Source organism: Perissodus microlepis, chromosome 11, assembly GCF_051167445.1.
Source record: "Perissodus microlepis isolate ML-2025 ecotype Zambia chromosome 11, ASM5116744v1, whole genome shotgun sequence".
NCBI lineage: Eukaryota > Metazoa > Chordata > Actinopteri > Cichliformes > Cichlidae > Perissodus > Perissodus microlepis.
In genome coordinates this window covers 36,209,207-36,225,194 of record NC_140471.1, presented here as the reverse complement: position 1 = coordinate 36,225,194, position 15,988 = coordinate 36,209,207, and the positions used below count along the sequence as shown (strand labels likewise).

At 44.7% G+C, this 15,988-nt stretch overlaps 2 protein-coding genes across 2 annotated transcripts; one reads left to right on the top strand and one right to left on the bottom strand.

Annotated features, from left to right (window-relative positions):
* Positions 1-36: 36 nt before the first annotated feature.
* Positions 37-6,531, top strand: LOC146378445 (uncharacterized). The gene has a single exon (XM_084942666.1). The coding sequence runs from the start codon at positions 921-923 to the stop codon at positions 3,807-3,809; it is 2,889 nt and encodes a 962-aa protein (XP_084798792.1). The 5' UTR covers positions 37-920; the 3' UTR covers positions 3,810-6,531.
* Positions 6,532-10,681: 4,150 nt separating this feature from the next.
* Positions 10,682-15,171, bottom strand: LOC146378444 (uncharacterized). The gene is made up of 3 exons (XM_084942665.1): positions 15,118-15,171; positions 11,101-11,581; positions 10,682-11,011 (listed from the first exon to the last, which is right to left on the bottom strand). The coding sequence occupies exons 1-3, from the start codon at positions 15,169-15,171 to the stop codon at positions 10,695-10,697; spliced, it is 852 nt and encodes a 283-aa protein (XP_084798791.1). The 3' UTR covers positions 10,682-10,694.
* Positions 15,172-15,988: the final 817 nt, after the last annotated feature.

Genomic DNA, 15,988 nt, shown 5'->3' with positions numbered 1-15,988 from the left:
AGCTGTTACAGTTTGTGTTGGAGATACTTCTGTAGATACAGGAAGCAAATATAAAAGTGTTTTCAATGTTTTTAGCAGTCCCTCAACTACAGAGAGCTGTCTGCTCTCCTCTGCATCTCTCAGCTGCTGCTGGCTCCTCTCCCTCCTCCTCTTCCTCACACACTGTCCTGGATCTGTCCTGGTGTCTCATCAGGGGTGGAGAGCCTCCGTCTCCTCTCACCTTCTCAGGCTCTTCTGACTCTGGACACCTGCAGAAGGAAATCAACCACAGCAGTCAGCAACAAAAGCAGCAGAAGTTCATCAAATATGTGTGAACTTGCAGGATGAAAACACAGTTTTCTCTTATCATCACAAAGACACACTTTATGTGTTTGAATCAGAGAGAAACAGGACAGGATCCTGCAGAGTGTTGGTCTTTATAACAAAGGTGACAGACTCAGGTTGTTTGATATAAGCCTGACAACAACAGCAGGAGGACTTCTCCATCTACTGTCTGTCTCATTATTAGTGCTTTATACAGGATGAGAGCTCTTTAAGGACAAACTGCAGCACAGCATGCTTGAGTCTGCGTCCTCACCGCAGTTCGCGGGCCAGATATTTGCTCAACCGTCTGCTCGGTGTTTCCTGAACCGTTTAAGTACGTTTGGCTTCACAGCGACAAACAGACGGAGCTTCGGCAGAAACCTGAACGAACTAACGGAGCAAAGAGCGCGTTAAACGCGACCTCACTAACGTCACGTAACTTAGCCGAAGGGTCGCTAAATGTGACTTTAAGACTTTTCATTATGCTAACATTTGTTCCGCGGTATATTTGAAGTGGGATAAAAGCCCAGCGCTTACTTTGAAGACGGTATTTCTGCGCTTCACTTCGGCCGTCCGCCATTTTTCTTCAACCGTTGACTCGCAGTGAATCCTGGGATATGGTGAGGGCGCGGCTTCTATCCGTGTGCTCGTGCGTTCTGTGCGGCGTCACTGGCAGATCAAAGGAATTCGCTTCTGCTTTGATCGTCACAGCCACGTCACAGGCAGGGGAAGCTTTAAATAGCGGCTCTCACACAGAAACATCACTGCTCATCTGTTTGCGAATGTTCAACAGTCGGCGTTCTCCCAAACAAGGAAATTATCCAGCGGTTCTCTCAAACCCAGAAAATCTAGTGTGCGATACAACCATGTCAACACGCAGCGAAAATGAAAATACAGTCGTGGTCACACCAGACCAGATTATGCCACCTATCAACAGGTGCTTCGAAAGGCTCTCTGGAGCTGAGTGGAGCATGATAGAAAGTGGCACATGCGACTCAGGCGTCCGAGCGGTGCTCGCTGATATGATTTGTGAAATCATTCAGATCGCCTCTAGCACAATCCTCAAAAATGCCCTTCCTGTTATTCAGGATGGCATGATGAAGGAAGATCCGGAGCCTTTAGGTGCGGGGAAAATAAGCCCGTCCCTCGGAGACTCCATCTCAGCCTCCATCGCCAGCGCTCTTAACGTCCCGGAACAGCGACATGAGAGCACTGACGAGCTGACACGGATGGTTGAGGAAGAGATCTCCGAAAAGGTCAGCTCAACGGTCAAACTCATTAGAGAAAGCCCCGATCTCCCGCAAGACCCCGCCGTTTATGTCAGCGGCAAATGCAGTAATATTAAAAAGCTGCACCGCATGGTTTGCCACACTGCCTCGTGCCTTAAAAGGCACGCACGTGAGCTGCGCTGCCGGTGCGTGTCGAGCGGCTCTGATTCCGGTACAGAAAGTACGGATTCAAAGATGTCCGTGCAATCAGCAATCACAGAGATTTCTGTGATTCTGTCATCAAGGAGCTCAGATGGAGAGATGACAGATAAAGATGAGGACGAGGAAGAAACTCTAACAGAAAAGGACGAAACAAAACGAGCCGCAGGAAGCCAAAGTTTCCGGGCTGCAACCCCAGTAGAAGTGGTTGCAGCTGACATCGTTAATGAGATCATTGGCAACATGGATGTAAGCAGCGAAGAGCCCTGTGAGAGGTGTCCTGCCTTTAATGCAGGATTAATTACCAACAAGCTGAGAGACTTCTTCTCCAGATGTTTGCAAGCCACCTCTCACTCCCGGCTCAAAGCACGCAAACAGCGCTTTTCCATGTTTGCCAGAAAACAATTTGAAACAATGAAAAAAGAGCTGAGAAAAGTAATGGAGGCAAACAGAAAATTTCTTGTTTGTCTGAAAAACATTTGCAAGTGCCCCAAAGGTGACACAGTGCCCTCTGATAAAAGTACGGTTTCCAGCCAAAACACACACCTCCGTTACATACGTTCCTCTCCCGTCGACTTTGACGCGATCAGGTCAGACGTTAATGAGTTATATGAGAAATTAACAAAGAAAGAAAAAGTCTTCATCATCCACAAAACAGTGGAAAACTTTAGAACTGGTGGGGGAACCAGAGATTTCACTGTGGAGTTAACGGCAAAAATGTTTGATCTACTTATGACGGATCGACTGTATCAAGTCCCCGAACCTGTAATGGGTAGATCCCTGTCTGACACCGTCATCTCCAGGACTCCACAACCAGCACATGGATCAAAGCGTCCCTTTTCTGCTGAAGTCCTCTATGTGCTCGTAGAAGACGCAGTAGAAAAGTTTGTACAAAAGCTTTTACTCTGGGTGGAGCACGAAGACGAAGATCAGCTGATTGAGGACAAAATTTCTGTGGCTGTGGAAGACATCCAGAACATTATTAAAAGAACGAGGACCCCAACAAAGGAAACCAGCACAGATTCAGATGGCAGTGGAAGAGAATCTGTTCCAATACCTGTAACACCAAAATCTGGGAGCATTACCCCAGAGAAATGCTGTCTGGCAGCTGATCAGACACCTGATCAGACGACTGATCAGGTGTCTGATCAGTCGTCTGATCAGTCACCAAAGTCTGGGAGCATTACCCCAGAAAAATGCTGTCTGGCACCTGATCAGACACCTGATCAGACACCTGATCAGACGACTGATCAGGTGTCTGATCAGTCGTCTGATCAATCACCAAAGTCTGGGAGCATTACCCCAGAAAAATGCTGTCTGGCAGCTGATCAGACACCTGATCAGACGACTGATCAGGTGTCTGATCAGTCGTCTGATCAATCACCAAAGTCTGGGAGCATTACCCCAGAAAAATGCTCTCTGGTACCTGATCAGACACCTGATCAGACGACTGATCAGGTGTCTGATCAATCACCAAAGTCTGGGAGCATTACCCCAGAAAAATGCTGTCTGGCAGCTGATCAGACACCAACATCTGGGAGCATTTCTCCCCAAAAACGCTCTGCCAGTGTTTCAGGCTCACCCAAGGATTCCTCTGACATGTCAGAGATGAGGTCTGTATCAGTGTCATCTTCTGATGCTGAGAAAATTTCCATTGACCTCGCCCTTATCCTCATGATGAGAGTCATCAGAAAATCAAAACCTGAAACTCAGCACTTTTTTGCCAGGGCAGCATGTACTACAAAAGAACCAGACGCGGTCCTCAAGCGTCTGAGAGATCTGATGCAGCCTGAACTCAGCAGCACAGAGTCTGCCACAAGTCTGATGAATGACAAGAAAAAGTTCATCAAGAAAATGGCCAAATGCCTCATCAAGGAGTTTGGCTCCCCAGACGATGTGTTAAAGGCTGCGATGGCAAAGGATGCGGCTTTTGATGAGGTTCTGATAAAGCATCTAAAAATGCTCCTCGGAGTCATCCCCAGTCCTCCCAAAAAGTCCAAAGTTTCCAGGTTTTTTTCAGCGTTGGGAAAAGCTCTGCGAAAACCCTTTAGGTGGTTCACTAAAGCCAGAGATGATTGAAATGACCATCCTGGCTTTTCCCCGCCGCCCTGCTTCTTTTAACATCTTGAAGCAGAATTTTAGCACCAAATCCAAATTTTAACAACTGTAGTTCACGCCATCTCGTCTCCTTTTTGATTTCCATCCCCCCCAACCGGTCGCAGCGGATGGCCGCCCCTTCTGAGCCCGGTTCCGTTGGAAGTTTCTTCCTGTTAAAGGGAGTTTTTCTTCCCCACTGTCGCCTCGTGCTTGCTCAGAGGGGGATCATTTGATTGTTGGGGTTCTCTGTAGTACTGTAGGGTTTTGACCTTACAGTACAAACAGGGAGGAGACTTTGTGATTTGGTGCTTGATTATGCCAAATATCTAATTTGGCATAAAATAAAAATTAAAAATAATTAAAAATACATTCCAACTTTGTTTGTGTTTTTCTTCTGTTGTCAAATATGTAGAAAGTGTTGCACGTGTGATTTTAGTCATTTAGCATCAACATGTAGCCAACATGTGTCTGTTTGTGATCATGCTGCATCTGTTTTTGTCTGATTTGTGTCTTACTTTAGTCAATTTACATCTATTTTGTGGCCCAAATGTGTGGATCCTGTGTGACATTGCTCTGTTTTGTCTTAATGCTTCACTTTGGTTGTTGATGTTTGTGCTCATTTTGATTCTAGATGTAGACCTGCCATCTGAAAATTAGCACCTCGCCCACTTGGAGCATTTGTTCTTTAGTCCAGGGGTTAACACATTTTTTCTTTCACTGACTTTCTACAGTAACATGAACACAAGCACAAAGCAGTAAGAGCATCGTCAGTTTCATTGACCTGTAGACCCTTGTGCCCCCGCTCTTTTATTGCCAACATGAATTGATGATGTAAACTTTTCTCACTTAGTAGAACAAATAATTTAAAAGCACTGAGCGAGCTATTGTCTTGTGTAGTTAATGTGTTGTGTAGTGGTTGTTGTGTGTCAGTGAGGGCACTAATGAATGTGACAAAGGCTGCAGTGCAAACACTGTCTCCAGGTGGAAACAGGAGCAGTGATACACCTCCTGCTGTCAGGCCTGCAGCTTTGTCCCTGTGCTGTTCTCCTCTGTCTCGTGGCCACAAACTAATTTTGTTCACTGACACAAATAATTTGTGCGGCATCTTATTGCAACACCTGCTTGTTCTCTCATTGTAGTTTCAGTAGTTTTAAATGTTTGTACAAAAACCTGTGGGATGCACTGACTTTTAGATAAATAGTTGTATATAACTTTATTGTTGTGTGCATAGTTTTTAAAATGTGACAGTTTATATTTGCATTTCAACTTTAGTAAAATTATTCACTAAACATATTTGTGGTTTTTACAGTAAGGCGAATGTAACTATGACTAGGATTTGATGTTTTTGTGTGATTTCAGATCAGCTGTGTTACTACAGTATGTCAGTGAAAAACTCAGTGTAAATTCAGACACGTGAGGTTGAGCTGAATGATACCAAACAAGGCGAGGTAACAAAAGATGTAAGGGTGAAACACAAAGTAGTGAAAAGTGTGCGGTTATGTCGTGCTCCCCAGAGGGTGAACCCAACAAATCATGAAAAATGAGCTTTTTGTTCATGACGGTGCAGATTTCTGACATTTTGTGTAAATTTAAGCAACAATCTGATTTTTTCTAACAAACAAAGTGTGAAGCTTCAGTTAGACTTGTGTTTGTAAATGAACCGCCCCATGTTGTGTAGCTTTACTGGGCTACATATTTATTTATTATACAGGCTACACAGTACATAACATCCAAACTCACACGTGTAACTGAGGTGTTTCATTATGTGGGCTAAAGAAAATAATTCAGTTACACAAACGTGCAGATTTACTGCATGTGAACCATTGTAACCATATGTAACATATGTGTTTAAAAAGGCTTTGATTTGATTTCCATGCCCCCCTAAGAAACTTTCTTAGATCCGCCCCTGGACCTGCTGCCACACAGATCCCACCTCAGGCTCAGCTGTCAGTCTCCTCACGCTGAACCAGCTTTAGTGAAGGTTACAAATGATCTTCTTATGGCCTCTGACAGTGGACTCATCTCTGTGCTTGTCCTGCTAGACCTCAGTGCAGCGTTCGATACTGTCGACCATAATATCCTATTAGAGCGATTAGAACATGCTGTAGGTATTACAGGTACTGTGCTGCAGTGGTTTGAATCATATCTATCTAATAGACTCCAGTTTGTGCATGTAAATGGAGAGTCCTCTTCACACACTGAGGTTAATTATGGAGTTCCACAGGGTTCAGTGCTAGGACCAATTCTGTTTACATTATACATGCTTCCCTTAGGCAGCATCATTAGAATACATAGCATACATTTACACTGCTATGCAGATGACACCCAGCTCTATCTGTCCATGAAGCCAGATAACACACACCAATGAGTTAAACTGCAGGAATGTCTTGAAGACATAAAGACCTGGATGGCCGCTAACTTTCTGCTTCTTAATTCAGATAAAACTGAGGTTATTGTACTCGGCCCTGAAAATCTTAGAAATATGGTATCTAAGCAGATTCATACTCTGGATGGCATTACCTTGGCCTCCAGTAACGCTGTGAGGAACCTTGGAGTCATTTTTGACCAGGACATGTCCTTCAACGCACATATTAAACAAATATGTAAGACTGCTTTCTTCCATTTGTGCAACATCTCTAAAGTTAGAAATATCCTGTCTCAGAGTGACGCTGAAAAACTAGTTCATGCATTTATTACTTCCAGGCTGGACGACTGTAATTCATTATTATCAGGAAGTCCTAAAAACTCCCTGAAAAGCCTTCAGTTAATCCAAAATGCTGCAGCAAGAGTCCTGACAGGGACTAGAAAGAGAGAGCAGATTTCTCCTGTTTTGGCTTCCTGTTAAATCCAGAATTCAAAATCCTGCTCCTCACATACAAGGTCTTAAATAATCAGGCCCCATCTTCTCTTAATGACCTTGTAGTACCATATCACCCTATTAGAGCACTTCGCTCTCGCTCTGCAGGCCTACTTGTTGTTCCTAGAGTATTTAACAGTAGAATGGGAGGCAGAGCCTTCAGTTTTCAGGCCCCTCTTCTGTGGAACCAGCTTCCAGTTTGGATTCAGGAGACAGAAACTATCTCTACTTTCAAGATTAGGCTTCAAACTTTCCTTTTTGCTAAAGCATATAGTTAGGGCTGGACCAGGTGACGCTGAATCCTCCCTTAGTTATGCTGCAATAGACGTAGGCTGCCGGGGGATTCCCATGATGCATTGAGTTTTTCCTTTCCAGTCACCTTTCTCACTCACTGTGTTAACAGACCTCTCTGCACTGAATCACACCTGTTATTAATCTCTGTCTCTCTTCCACAGCATGTCTTTTATCCTGTCTTCCTTCTCTCACCCCAACCAATCACAGCAGATGGCCCCGCCCCTCCCCGAGCCTGGTTCTGCTGGAGGTTTCTTCCTGTTAAAAGGGAGTTTTTCCCTCCCACTGTCGCCAAAGTGCTGCTCATACGGGTTATATGATTGTTGGGTTTTTCTCTGTACCTATGAAGCGCCTTGAGGCGACCTTTGTTGTGATTTGGCGCTATATAAATAAAATTGAATTGAATTGATACCTGAGGAAGCGGGTGAGTCCTTTTTTGTCAGAAACGTGTCCACAGGAGGCCTCTGGGAAACATATTTTCATTCTAAACACTAAAATATGCAATAATATGTAAACATGTAATAATGATACACTGTAACCCACAGACAGAGCATTTATGGGGAAGCTGCTGTGCGTATATTTAGCTGCCTGTGACTGTTGCCAATATACTTTGTTGGAAAATTGATATTCAAAGGATTATTTAAGTCCTATTTGTCAATACTTGATATCATAAAGGAAATGTTTAAGCAGTAAAAAAATACTTTTACACCATTTTACCTTGGCTCGTGTAAAAAGCGTAAATACTTCAGTGTACTCCTGTGTTGCTTCATCTCCTTGAGGAGTCTCATCCTCTTCCTCAAACCTTCTCACAGCCATCACTTCATCAACGACCGCCAACTGTGCAAACGGGAACGCAGCAACCGGTGTGGCGCCAAAGTACTTATCCCCGACAGAGCCTGTCCCCCTGTCCCAACCGTGGACAAACAGTATCCCACATTCTTGAAATGTTTTACAAGAATAAAACAGACGTTTTCTCCAGTGATGTACTCAGAGAGGTGGAGTTTTGTTTCCAGCAGCCTGCACCAATCAGAGCAAAGAGTATTTTTATAGGAGGCCTGGAAACGAACACAGAGACGTTAACGTGGTGCATGAAAGTTTCCACGAATCCAGTTCACACACACGTATCCACACACTGAACGGTAACCACACCACGTTTCACTGTTTCACTAAAGTCAGACGTCGCAACTTTCACGCCAAGGAGGCGGAGTCAGCTGGTTTCTAGGTGATTTTAATCACGGCTCACACTTTACCTTTTATCAGCGCGACTCCTGTCGTGTATCTTTGCAGGCGCAGCGTGTACCTAATCTATGAACGCCTGCTCCGTGACTCGACTTTACACCGGCTGCTCTCACATCAGTTGTGATGAAAGTGAACTTGTCAAGTTTTTAAGGCAAACCGAGCACGTGCTCGACCCAGTGCACTTCTCTTTAGGCCACATAGAGGAGCGGAAGATGCTGCGGTGACGTTAAAGATCAACAGGAGATATTAAATGATTTTCACTGACACGTTTTCAGCTTCGTGTTCATGGAGCTGATAAGACCATCTAGTTCTTCCTCTAATTTATCACCAACGTGAAGTATTCCTCTTTTGTACACTGCTGCTGCTTTAAACATTAAGATTTTGGATATAAATCACATGAATCGCTTCTAAAACACAGTGTTGACTGTTTCCTCTTCATCTTTGAATCCATCCTGGGATCAGTAATAGAATCACAGCTGAACAAACACATGAAAACCAAGACAGAGAAATATTGGACGTGGACTTTATTGTTTAAATTCCATCTTATTGTAATTATTTTCATCTCTAAAGCTTTTTAACTGTTACCATTTGTACCCGTTTCATCTTCTTTGTTTGATTTTTATTTCCCAGTTTGGACCTGATCTATATGCGAGGTGTGATCTCAGGTTTTCCTGCTCCTGCCGATGATCTCGATTCGCTGTAACGCTCGTCCTGTAAGAACGAACAGCTGAACAACTTTATCAGACGGACTTTGTCCCGGGCTCAAACTCGAGAGGCGATCCGAGTGTGTTTAGCTGTGATGTCAGCAGTGCACCTGTACCTGCTGGTTAGCTCACCTTGTTGTTCTGTTACCTTTGCACTCAGAGGGTCAGAGTGAGAGTCGCACCTGGAAGGTTGCTGGTTCGATCCTTGGCTTCTCCAGTCTGCATGCCAAATATCCTTGGCACGGGCAAGATACTAACCCCAAGATGCTCTCCGATGCGTCCGTCGGAGTGTGAATGTGTGTGAATGCTTAGATTCCACTTAAGTACAGAAGGAAGTGCTTGTACGAGTGGGGGTCGATGAGGCATGTTGTACACAGTGCAGGAGAATCAGTCCATGTGTATAACTGAGTGTCGTGGACAGGTAGGATGTTCCCTGTTGGATTATTTGCGTCCACTTCCTGCCAACCACACAGCTGAACCGTGACATTTTCTGTCCAAGCACTCTGAAACAGTCAGGCTCTTATTGTTTAATGAGTCGCAGCAATGCAAAGAAACACTGAATGATTTTCACCAACATCAAAGCTGTCACAGAAATAAGAATATATCCACGTGTTTGAATAAAAATAGACTGGGTGTTTTCTCACAGCTGAAACTAAAGCAAGAAGCAAAAGGAAGCTGAAACGGTGCCTCCAAACACACTAACAGACCTTTGTGGGCTTGATTTAAGACTCCCTGATTGCAGACGGATCATGAACAGGCTGCACTTGTGTTAGACTCATTTTTAACGCCACCTAAAATAGCTCGTAGTGTGACCGTGGAGTCTGAACCGCCACGGTGAGCATTATGGGTAATAAAGCAGACATGTTACAGGTGACGACGCCGTCACGCTCGCCGCCCTCGTTCTTCTTCGTTGGTCCTCAGTGACGTCTGGAGGCTACAACAGAAGAAGAAGACAGCAGCAGACAGGTCGGTGCTGATAAACAGGCTCAAACTCCAAATCATGACAAGTGATGCAAACAGAGAAAAGTTTGTGATGATTCAGATAAAAAGAGACTCGGTGTTCAGAGAAGGATGACAGTCTGACAGAGAAAGCCATCTGTGACCGTTGCTGAGGCTTTTTCTCATTCTCAGCACTGACAGTGTTTGTGTAATTACTCTCACTGCCAGAAGGGGGAGACACAGCTCCAGCCTGCAGGGAGAAATCTCTTCAGTGATTTTCACAGGTGGGCGGGACCTTTGTGAACACCTGTAAAGGTCTGCTTCAACAGTCTTAATATCTGGGTCAGAGTTTCATCAGGTTTGAAAATGTTTTCTCATTTAAAACTAGAAGAACCAGATTTAGAGTCAGGCTCATTCACAGACCTTGTGCACTTCGTTATACTGTTGACAGATCATTTATATAATCATGTGACTCACCTGAGCTTCCAGATGTCTCTTAGCTTTCTGCTGCTGACCTGCTCCTGTGCTGCAAACAACACGTCCTGTGCAGACAGGAAGAAGAACAGTCAGAGGTGGGAATGTCAGCTCTCATCCAAGTCCAAGGACAACGTGAATATTCCAGGTTCAGCTCCAGGACCCGTGTCATTCAGAGCTGCTGGCTGTGGTGACTCCTGAGTCCCATCTCTCTGTTTTACAGCAAAAGGAAGCTGAAACGGTGCCTCCAAACACACTAACAGACCTTTGTGGGCTTGATTTAAGACTACCTGATTGCAGACGGATCATGAACAGGCTGCACTTGTGTTAGACTCATTTTTAACGCCACCTAAACATTTAACATCATGCAGCTGTTTGACGGAGAAGAAAATCTGAGAGAAACTGATCACACCAACCTGCCTCTGCCTCCACCTGCAGGCTGTGCGGCTCAGAGACAGTCTCCATGTTGGCCTTCAGAGCACAGGTGTAGCTCCCAGAGTCCTCTGCAGTCAGGATGAGAAGGAGGGAGGGGCCAGTGTCTGAGAGGGCGTGGTTATCTTTCAACCAGATGACCTCCAGTTGGTGGAAAGTGCAGACTGAAGCACAGAGCAGTGTGACGGTTTCACCTCTGCTCAACTTTTTATCATCACTGGAGCTGATTATTCTCATTTTAGACCCATCTAAAATCAAAGTGTTCATTAGTTTTAATAAACAGTCGTTAATATTAAAGATTAATATTTGTGTCAGAACCAGAACATTTTTCTCTCACCAAAAACTGTGACAGTCACTCCTGTCTGGTTAGTAAAATGTCCTTCAGGACGATCAGCTTCCATCCTGAAGCGAAAGCTTGCGTTGTCTCCCTGCTGAACATCTCTGATCTGTAAAGTGCAGTTTGTCTTCATGTCTCCCAGATATTGATAATGAGGACCGATGTTTGCTGAGTCACTGTCACACACAGACGGAGTGTTAGTGTAGCAGTACCGGTGGTTCTGACACCAGAGGACTCTGACGATCTTTGGTGGAACTTCTGTTTGATTCACTTTGAAAGACTTCAGAGGTGTGAAGGTGCAGCGGAGGGTGGCAGTGGATCCTCTGACAGCACAGGTAGACGTGAGAGGATAGATCACAGTTTGACCCACAGCACCTAAAGAAGAGCAAACACAGAGCTGAGATCCGAACTCAGTGACTCCATTTAGAGACAGAAAATACAGACTGCTGTGTGTGAAGCTCGAAAACAAAGTTTCCGAAACCTAAAGAAGTCGGGCTGCCAGGAAGAAAGGTTTGATGTGAAAACACAAGCAGCTACAATAAGACATAAAAATGTTAAACACGTCTTACCTGCCAGCAGGAACAGGAGACCCCACAGACTGTTTTTGTCCCAAACTGCCATCCTTACGTTTTAATGAGCCGACTGAATGACGTCTTCTTTAAACGTGTGGTCAGCAGTGCTGATGAAGACACTGACTGACACACTGGGTTTGATTTCTTTGCGATCAGCTCTGAACCTCATTTTTTTTTACCTCTTAACAGAAAATATTGAAATTTCCTATTTGTCGCAACATTTCATCAAAGTGACCAAACAGTGGAAAAATGCTGCTGATGTGCCTCTCACCTCCTCCTCTCCAATCTGCTGTTTTTCACTGTAAACATCAGATTTAATGCTTCTGTTGAGCTCTGGTGAAAAAGAAAACCACGCTGAACATCAGCATCACAGTATAACAGTCTGTGAAAGGATCTGTGGTACCCTGGATGTTTGACCTGCTTTCTGATCTTTCATTGCACAAAGCTTGAAAAGTGCATGTTTGTTACCATGTGTGATGTGCTCTTATTTTTAACCTACATGTGATACGTGGACCATCCTCGACTCTTTCCATCATCAGACTGTGAACACTGATGATGCTTTCCTGGGAATGTCTGCTGGATCCTCAGCTCGCCCTGTTAGCTGAAACACCGGGTTGTGACATGTGAGAGTCAGGATGTGATTGCTGTCAGTTTGTTGCCAACAGGCTGCAATCGTTCTTCTAATTTTGCCATGTTTGATTTATGCAACAGTTTTTTTTGTTGCACATATTTCTTTCCTTTCTACGTCAACGTCACACGATTCAATTCGGCTTTATTTACATAGCGCAAAATCACAACAAATGTTGCCTCGAGGCGCTCATATTGTAAGGTAAAGACCCTGCATTAAATGGTAAATGGTCTGTATTTGTGTAGCGCTTTACTTGGTCCTAAGGACCCCAAAGCGCTTTACACTATACACAATCATCCACCCATTCACACACAGGTGATGGCAGCTACATTGTAGCCACAGCCACCCTGGGGCGCACTGACAGAGGCGAGGCTGCCGGACACTGGCGCCACCGGGCCCTCTGACCACCACCAGTAGGCAACGGCTGAAGTGTCTTGCCCAAGGACACAACGACCGAGACTGTCCGAGCCGGGGCTCGAACCAGCAACCTTCCGATTATAAGACGAACTCCCAACTCTTGAGCCACGATCACCCCAAAGACAACAGAGAAAACATAAATGTTTCCTCTGAGCTGCGCACATGCGCAACCTGCTGACACAGTCTCCACGCACAAACAATCCAACCTTAATTCAAATTGAAATAAATACGTAACAATTCATTTGAGGAGTTTTTAGATGTGAGAGATTTGTGACGTTTAGCGTGTTTGGAGTGTGTAGTTAATGTGTTGTTTTGTGGATAGTTTTAGTTTGTGTGTCAGAACAATGAGGCGGCTGCTGAATGTCGCAGTTCTGCCAAAAAGCCACCAAAGGCAGATTAAAGTGGAAACACAGGTGGAAACAGGAGCAGTGCTACACCTGCTGCTGTCAGGCCTGCAGGGATCAGGCTGTGATTTTCTCCTTTGTAGTGGACACAAATAATTTGTGTGACTCATATTTGATGCAGAACACCTGATTGTTCTGTAAATAGTTTGAAATGGTTATAAAAACTGCCTCAGCTGCATTTTTAGGTAAATAGCTGCAACTTTGTTGTTTGCAAAACTCTTGCTTTTTTGAAGAATTAACTAGTAACTATAATTAATTACTTTTTCAAAATAACTTGCCCAACATTGGTAATTAAATAGTGTATTTTGCAGACAAAGAGTTCCAGGACTGTCTCCCAGACCACAGCAGGAGCTTCACACAGACTCGTTATACAAGTCAGAGCATGAAAAAATATTGTTTTCAAAATTGGGGTTTAAGTAATTTTCACTTCCAATTTGGTGTTAATATACTGCACAGGTCATGGACAAGATGTTTGCAATTTTCACTGTAAGTGGGCTAATGCACTTAGAGGTACAGCAGAACCCCGACTTACAAAATTAATCCGTTCCCGAGGGTCGAAGCACCCATCGCGCGTTTTGAGTGAGGCGATGCTGAACGATAGGCTATAGGCTAATTGCTAACTAGAACAACAATACGTCGTTCAAGTGGAACAGCGAAACACAAGTACGGAAGCCAAGGGGTTGTCACATGATTCAGAAAACATTGTGGGCATTGTAGGCTCAGCCAATCAGAGACAGCGGATTTCGTTACGCTGGCATTTTGCTGTAACACGGGCAGAAATATCGCCGTTCAGCGCCTTCGTAACTTGAATTTTTCATGAAACGGGGTATTCGTAAGTCGGGGTTCCACTGTATTCTAACAGAAATACTTTAACAGAAGAATTAAACTGCACACGTCTGATGTTACTCACAGTGGTCCAAGGGACCGCTCAGGGTGTTTGTGTGTTTGCTCAGACACATGAAAAATTACAGGCAACATTGCATACGATCCCCACTGCTTTAGCAACAGTGGGAAGGAAAAACTCCCTTTTAACAGGAAGAAACCTCCGGCAGAACTATGGTCAGGGAGGGGCGGGGCCATCTGCTGTGACCGGTTGGGGTGAGAGAAGGAAGACAGGATAAAGACATGCTGTGGAAGAGAGACAGAGATTCAGTGAGGAGGACTAGGTGTTACAGTCCCTGATAATGCATTGTTTAGATGGAGAGACTCTTGAGGGACGGCTGTTATGAGGAAAGCCCAGAAACTTTGCCAGCAGCACACATCGTTGTGTGCCTCAACTGTCGGTCTTTTACCCAGGCTAATCTGCCATTTTCCTTCCTTGGTTAGGTTTAGGGATTAGAGATCTGATCTAGATTATCATTTTAAATTTGGGACACATCGTCAGCAGTGGACCTTGGATTCATCGGGTGTTTCGGCCATTATCACTAGACACCCTCATCCAAGGAGGCCCTGCCGGGGCTGATCAGGCCCTGGAGTGTGTCACTGGTTTATGTTAAATTGTTATTTCTCTTCTTCTTTCTTCTGTTTAGTTTCCTACAGTTTATTTTCTATCTATTCACTGCAACTTAGAAATAATACTTACCTGTTTAGCATTTATGGAGCCTCACTTCTTCAAAGGGATAGAAAAGGTGATCGAGAGAAGTAAGACAAAAGGGACAAGATAGGAGAGAGCAGAGAGGAGAGGTGGAAGGGGGGCGCCCGGTCTGGCTTCCCACACCTCCCCGCCGGATCCGGCTGTACGCTCTTCCTCCCCACTGCCTCCCAGAAAAGGGAAGAAGAGCAGAGGGGAGAAGAGCGGAGAATCTCTTTTCTCTCGTGGTTAGCTGACTGCCTTAGCTGGCCGAGTGATGTCAGCCCTTTTTAACCATAGCCAGTGACTGGTCCTCTCAGCAGTGTTAGCTAGCTCTCTTATAGCCTGCCGTTGCGCCTGTCCTCTGATCCCAGTCTCTCTAAGCAGCTTTGCTGTTGTGCTGGCAACAAAGCCCCTGCACCCCACCTCCACCGGGCGCACCTTGATCTTCCAGCCTCTGTGAATGGGACTCATGGCCATTGGTCAACGGTCTTTGATCAGTGGGTTTTGGTCAGCGGTTGTTGATCAGTGGTCATGAGAATTTGCATAATTACGATTAAGGAACTGACCTCCCAGCCCGTTGTTCCTTCAGTGGGCTGGTTTCAGTCATTATGTAAATGTCCTGTTTATAAGGTTGAAACCTGCAGTCAGCTGAGACTGAAGACGTCACCTGGATGATGACGAAACGTTTCTCCCACTAAACGCTACGTCCAGATGAACAGAATCAACTTTTGGAGATTTACTTTCCTGGATGATTGAGATGCATCAAGACGTTATGTCTTCTAATGATACTGCCTAAGGGAAGCGTGTGTAATGTAAATTTCTCTACTTACTGATGTTGTCAGACTTTATTGATTTCATGGTCATCTGCATATACACACACGATCACACAGCCACAGTACTTCTTTTTTCTTTCATTAATGTAGTTTTACTATGCATGTTGCACTTTGATGTATAATGGAAACAAAGTCTCCTGATTCTGACACAAATCGTTAATATTAGCAAGCGTTCAGTAAAACTAATGAAGACTGAGAATAATCCGCTCCAGTGGTGATAAGAAGTTCATCATAGGTGAAACCGTCACACTGCGCTGTGCTTCAGTCTTCCACCAACTGGAGGTCACAGATGGCCACGCCCTCTCTGAAGCTCCTCCCTCATTGTGAGGAATATATTTACTAGGACATAAGTTTGATGTAATTTTAATGAAGAGCTCCTCAGAGACCCTCCTGAAGCTGTGGGTGCTTTGACACCATTTCTCTGTTTTAACATGAGGTCAGATTTTTCTAGAACTCACCTT